Source organism: Triticum urartu, chromosome 7 (genome assembly GCF_003073215.2).
Source record: "Triticum urartu cultivar G1812 chromosome 7, Tu2.1, whole genome shotgun sequence".
Taxonomy (NCBI): domain Eukaryota; kingdom Viridiplantae; phylum Streptophyta; class Magnoliopsida; order Poales; family Poaceae; genus Triticum; species Triticum urartu.
In genome coordinates, this window is record NC_053028.1 from 39,559,972 (window position 1) to 39,565,031 (window position 5,060).

At 45.3% G+C, this 5,060-nt stretch overlaps 1 protein-coding gene across 2 annotated transcripts; it reads left to right on the forward strand.

Moving 5' to 3' along the window:
* The first annotated feature begins 828 nt into the window (after positions 1-828).
* Positions 829-4,787, forward strand: LOC125520929. 2 transcript variants are annotated; one of them, XM_048685972.1, is made up of 10 exons: positions 829-1,234; positions 1,336-1,455; positions 2,215-2,261; positions 2,342-2,609; positions 2,730-2,816; positions 2,899-2,955; positions 3,081-3,206; positions 3,397-3,462; positions 3,557-3,772; positions 4,096-4,787. In XM_048685972.1, exons 4-10 carry the CDS (start codon positions 2,507-2,509, stop codon positions 4,596-4,598), a joined length of 1,158 nt encoding a protein of 385 aa, XP_048541929.1. In that variant the 5' UTR covers positions 829-1,234; positions 1,336-1,455; positions 2,215-2,261; positions 2,342-2,506; the 3' UTR covers positions 4,599-4,787. The 2 variants fall into 2 exon arrangements, with proteins under 2 accessions (XP_048541929.1, XP_048541930.1); XM_048685973.1 differs by having other exon boundaries at positions 833-1,234; positions 3,557-3,730.
* The last annotated feature ends 273 nt before the right edge of the window (positions 4,788-5,060 follow it).

Genomic DNA, 5,060 nt, shown 5'->3' on the forward strand with positions numbered 1-5,060 from the left:
TCCCCCGCAGCTGCTCAATTTGGCCGCCATGGCAACAAATTCGGCTAGCACAAATCCCCTGCCATGGCAGCTATGTTTCCTACTAAGCACAAATCCCCTGTCCTGGCGCGATCATGCACTGCCGGGGAAGGAGGCACACAGAACAAAGAACATGTCGCGCACATGGGGACTCACCGGTGGGTGGAGAAGTAGGGGCGCTCGACGGCGGCGACGTGGTTGACGCCATGGCGGCAAGGCGGGTGCCGACGGCATGGTTGACGTCGAGGCACTAGGGGAATGAGGAGCGAAATCACCTGAATTAGGGGGCTGATTGGTCGGGCGGCGTCACCAATTGATGAAACCACCTGAATTGCCAGCTCGAACCAACATGTGGTTGGATGGTTAGAGGGACTGTGGTATCCCCGGCCCATTAGGTTCAAATCCTGGTGCTCGCATTTATTCCTGGATTTATTTCAGGATTTTCGGCGATGCGCATTCAGTGGGAGGAGATGTTCCCGTCGATGACGAGGTGCCTACGATGACTTCATAAATCTCAAGATGATATGCCGGCTCAGTCTTTCGGAGGTGTTTATAGGGGTAGGGTGTGCGTGTGTGCGTTCATAGGGGTGAGTGTATGCGCGTGTATATAAGCGCTTGTGTCTGTACTTATGTAAAAAAAAACTAGTCTAGTCAGCAAAAGAAAAAAAATCAAAATCGCGAAAATCAGGTCGAAAACCATCGTAGGGGGGAATTGATCTGGTTTAAGAGAGTTTGGGGCTGATTGGTCCGGTTTTAGTGATGGGAGGGAGGGGTAAATACCGAGCGGGGAGACGGACCGGAACCTCATTTGCCTCCTCGCTGAACCGGTTCCCCCAGGAAGAGCGCCCACCTTACCTAAAAAAAAAAGAGAGGAAGAACGACCACCGCCACCGATGGCGAGATCCGCCGCCGCGCGGACCTCGACCTCGGGCGCGCCTGCCTCGACCTCGTCCACGCCTTCCTCGACCTACGCGGCGACGACGACAACGAGCACGAGCTCCTCCCCGTCTACCTCGACCTCCACCTCGACGACATCCGGCTCCGCCTCGTCTCCAAGCGCAGGTTTGGACGCGGCTCGCATCTTCAACCTGGTAGTCCGGCAGCGCCCCTTCGAATTGTTGGAGTACATCGACGGGTTGCCTGGTTCTTTTGGAGACCCCCAGTGTTAGGAGATCCGACTCGTGGGGAGGGCTCTTCTTCCAGAGGAGAGCACGAGGTTGCTATTCTTTTTCCAATTTCTTGCTTATGATGATCTTGCTGTTGAAACGATCACTTTTCTCCCCCATTCATCTCACTTCTTTGCTTTGATTTCTCCAGAGACCCTAATCCTCCAGAAGCATACCTGAGGGCTCGTCTGAATAACTATCCATTCCCGGACAAGGCCTCTGGCATTGAGTACTTGGCCCGGCTTGCTTGGTCTAACGCAACAAATTGCAGGTTAAGACTTCATCAATCTTCTCTAAATTTGTTATGAAATGTTTGTGTAGCCTGTTCCGGTTAATCCAGTGCAATAAGTGTTAATTTTCCCAATTCATGATTCCTCCTTTGTGAAATTCTTCTTTTGGATAATCCGCTTGACCAGTTAACGCCAAGGATAACCTGTTATCGCATCCGTGACCTACTGCGAGGTTCAGGGCCTGACACCTACGGAATCAGGATAAACTGGCCGATTAACTTAAATATCGGCCGATATTTTTAACAGTTCTAGCAACGCTCATTGCAAAGAAACGGAAAGACCCTCCACTTTATTGTAGCGATTTTGCTTGTGTTTCTTTAATGTTCGGTACTCCTACGTACGAGTATTATACTGTTGCTGCTGCTACTTGGGCTCTTTGGTACTTAGGCCAACCCTATCAACCTCGTTCGTGCCTCCTTGGGCTGTTTGGTACTATCCTGGAACTAGAAGTAGTGTTGCTGAGGTCTTTCTTTCATGTTGTTTTTGTGTCCAGCACTATTTTCAAGCATCTTGGTCGTTATTATTATTTTTCTGTGCGACTGCTATTAATTACTCCCGCCCTTCCTAAATATAAGTCTTTTTAGAGATTCTAATATGGACTACATACTTGACCCTAGATACGAAAAGAGCCTATTGGGATTCTAATATGGTACGAGTTACCGATATCCTGAACAATGGAATGTAATAAAAAAATACTTCTTTACCCGCATATAAATTGTAAAACTGTTCCATTTTTGCAGGTTGCGTGTGCCGCAGATCTCTTACTGTTCAACTTCTTCAGAAGCAGGTTTAACATTTTCACCTTTAACAAAAAAAACCTGATGTGTTTTTTATGTTTTACTGAACATACGTTGAATAACCCTACAGATTTACTGGGCAATTTTCCTTATTATTGTGGTTTATTGGAGATTTCTATCTATCTGTACTGGAGCAAATATATCTCCTTGAATATCGGAAGTGGCAAATATATATTACACAAGACATGTGTTACGAGGAAGGAATTATAGACTATATATATGTATATACAAGACTATGTGCGTCAAGATAATATCACAAGGATATATATTTTTCTTCACTATGTTTATAGAAGATCATATTTCTGTGCTCAAAAGGGTTCCAGTACAGTCTCTGTCAGGTAATTCAAATGATCATTTGCTGATAGAAAGTAAAGTTAGCACCACACGTAGCTCAGGCATCTATATTTTCTCCGTACTTTCTTAAAATGCATATCCACTAATCAGCAACATGCCTGCAGAATCAATGAATCGTGCAAAGGATGCTAATGCTTCTGCCACAAGGACTCCGACAAGATATTCTAGGCAGATGAATGAGTTTGATCAGAGTTAGTGTCACTGTGCATTTGCATGGTTTATGTTTATTGTCCCTGAATTCAATTTACAATAATCACCATGTTGTGTGTGCAGAATCAAGCGGCTCAAGGAACTCTGGAAACTTTTCAGTAGCGCAACAAAAGTGGGATTGTAAGTTGTTCAATCACACGGTTTTTACTTTTGTTTTTCTGGTTGCTTAAGTAAATGCTGGATGTTTGTGATGTGTAAATTGTGGTTGTCAGTGATTAAGAAAATGCTGATTGTTATAATTGCAGCCAAGGGCGACCTCAGGTCCGATGCAAAAACAAAAACGAGCTCAAGTATTCCTTCGAAATTTCCTGAAGAAGGAAGGAGCTCTGAGTCATCACTGTCATCTCTCGCGCAACATCAAGGCTGTCACTGTAAGTTGGCAATCTCGGTGTTTATGTACAGTTTTTTTTTTGGTCCATCAAAACTTACAAACTGTGACTGCAGGTTCAATCTCACTGCTAACTTAGTGGATTTGTTGCTACTGAAGTGATTGTCACTGTATATGTTTGTGATTTGTGAATTCTTCCACTGACTAAGCAACTGCTGTTGTTTTTATTGCAGCGCAAGATAAGGGACACAAGTCGCCTTTATACAATTGCCCTTGGTCGACGTTTCTCGTACCTGCAGGTCCAGTCGGTTTTAGTCTTGTATTGAATTTTTCAGAGGTGTTTGTTTACAGCAAATTGCAAAGCTTTATGCTGTTATTTGTTTTGCCTTGCAGGTTGTAGGTTCCCTGCAATGTCAGCAGCCAGCCCATTCCTCCGGGTGTACAGTCCAGCTGTCCCCGCCCAAAAAGAGGCACAAATAAAGCAGCAATTCATAGCGATGCTTGCGATGTCACCTGAATGGTGGCGTCGTTTGCTGCAACATGGTGCCCTACCCGACCGTGACCCTGGTGAGTACCTGACCACTACATGGTGTCAGCTGAATTTTTTTGGTAAGTTTGAAGTTCATTTGATCAGTGATTTTGTGCCATAATTTCTAATAATCCTACATAAGTGGTCAGTATTACCCAACCTAGGTTTCTAGGTAGGATTTACCAAGGAATGGACTTTTCAGTTCGCTATGGTTTTTAGTTGAACTTTGTTGAGCTAATTTATTAGGATGTTGGCCAGAAAGCCTACCAAACTTTTGGTATGGCGTACTTGTGCACGATCTAGTGGTTTTAGATGCCTTCACCTGTCTTTCGTTGCTCTTTGTTTTGCTGGATAGGTAGGTTATACATTTGTACTAATTTGCTCTTTTTTTTTCATTGTGCAGAAGCGGCAATGAGGGCTCTCATGAGCCCGCACATCTCCCGTGACAGGCCACTGGTAGAGGTCAAGCACCTCTGTGAGAATTGTGCTAAGCCAAAGCGAGAGGGGGGGAAAGCCAAGTGGTCCCTCGCCGACTGGGTTACGTCATGTTGCAACCCTACTCTTCGGGTGTGCAGCTGCTGTCTCGCCCATGCTTACCTAAGCAAGCACGGGCCCTGTGTGAAGCGTGGTGCGATTGGTCTACTCCCTGAGGCCCGAGACACAGTGATGCAGAGGCTGCTGGTTCATGAGGACGAGACCCTCTACTGCATCGAGGAGTGCACACTGCTTGTTGAGCCAGAGTTCAGAGGCAAGGTGATGAAACGTGATGGTTTCAGGATGAGGACGTATGCCTGTTTTGGCGACGTGCATGCGCGCACGGCAGCGGTGCGTACGTTAGTGGTTTTGTTTCACATTTCACGGGCAGGCGAGTTGGTGGAGATCTGCCGTACCTCCCTTGCTTCATAGTTGAGACGGTTCTCAAACTATAGCTGCTATTCGTTGTACATGTAACAGTGATGATACGTAGCACACAAAATGGAAGGCCTTTCTGTTGTTTGGATTTAGTTCTGGATAGTTGTTGGATAGTTGTTAGTCGTTATACCTGTAAATATTGACAACCACATGGTCATACGTGTACCAAGAATTATGGTGAGCTCCATTCCTGTGTTGTCGGCCTTCGGGGCGATGTATTTTTTCAGATTGGTTGCTCTGTGTTTCTGGATATTAGAGTTAGCTGCTGCTTGTGGATATCTATGAAGGATTTAGTGTTTAGTCAAACTATTTTGATAGTGTTGCGCTAGACACTAGACCAATGATGAACCTTTTCACCTTTACATCTTTGTATTGCTAATGCATATAGAAATATGTCAAGGCTTTAGATTTTAGTCAAACTATTCCAAGGGTGTTGAGAATAACTAAAAATGCTGC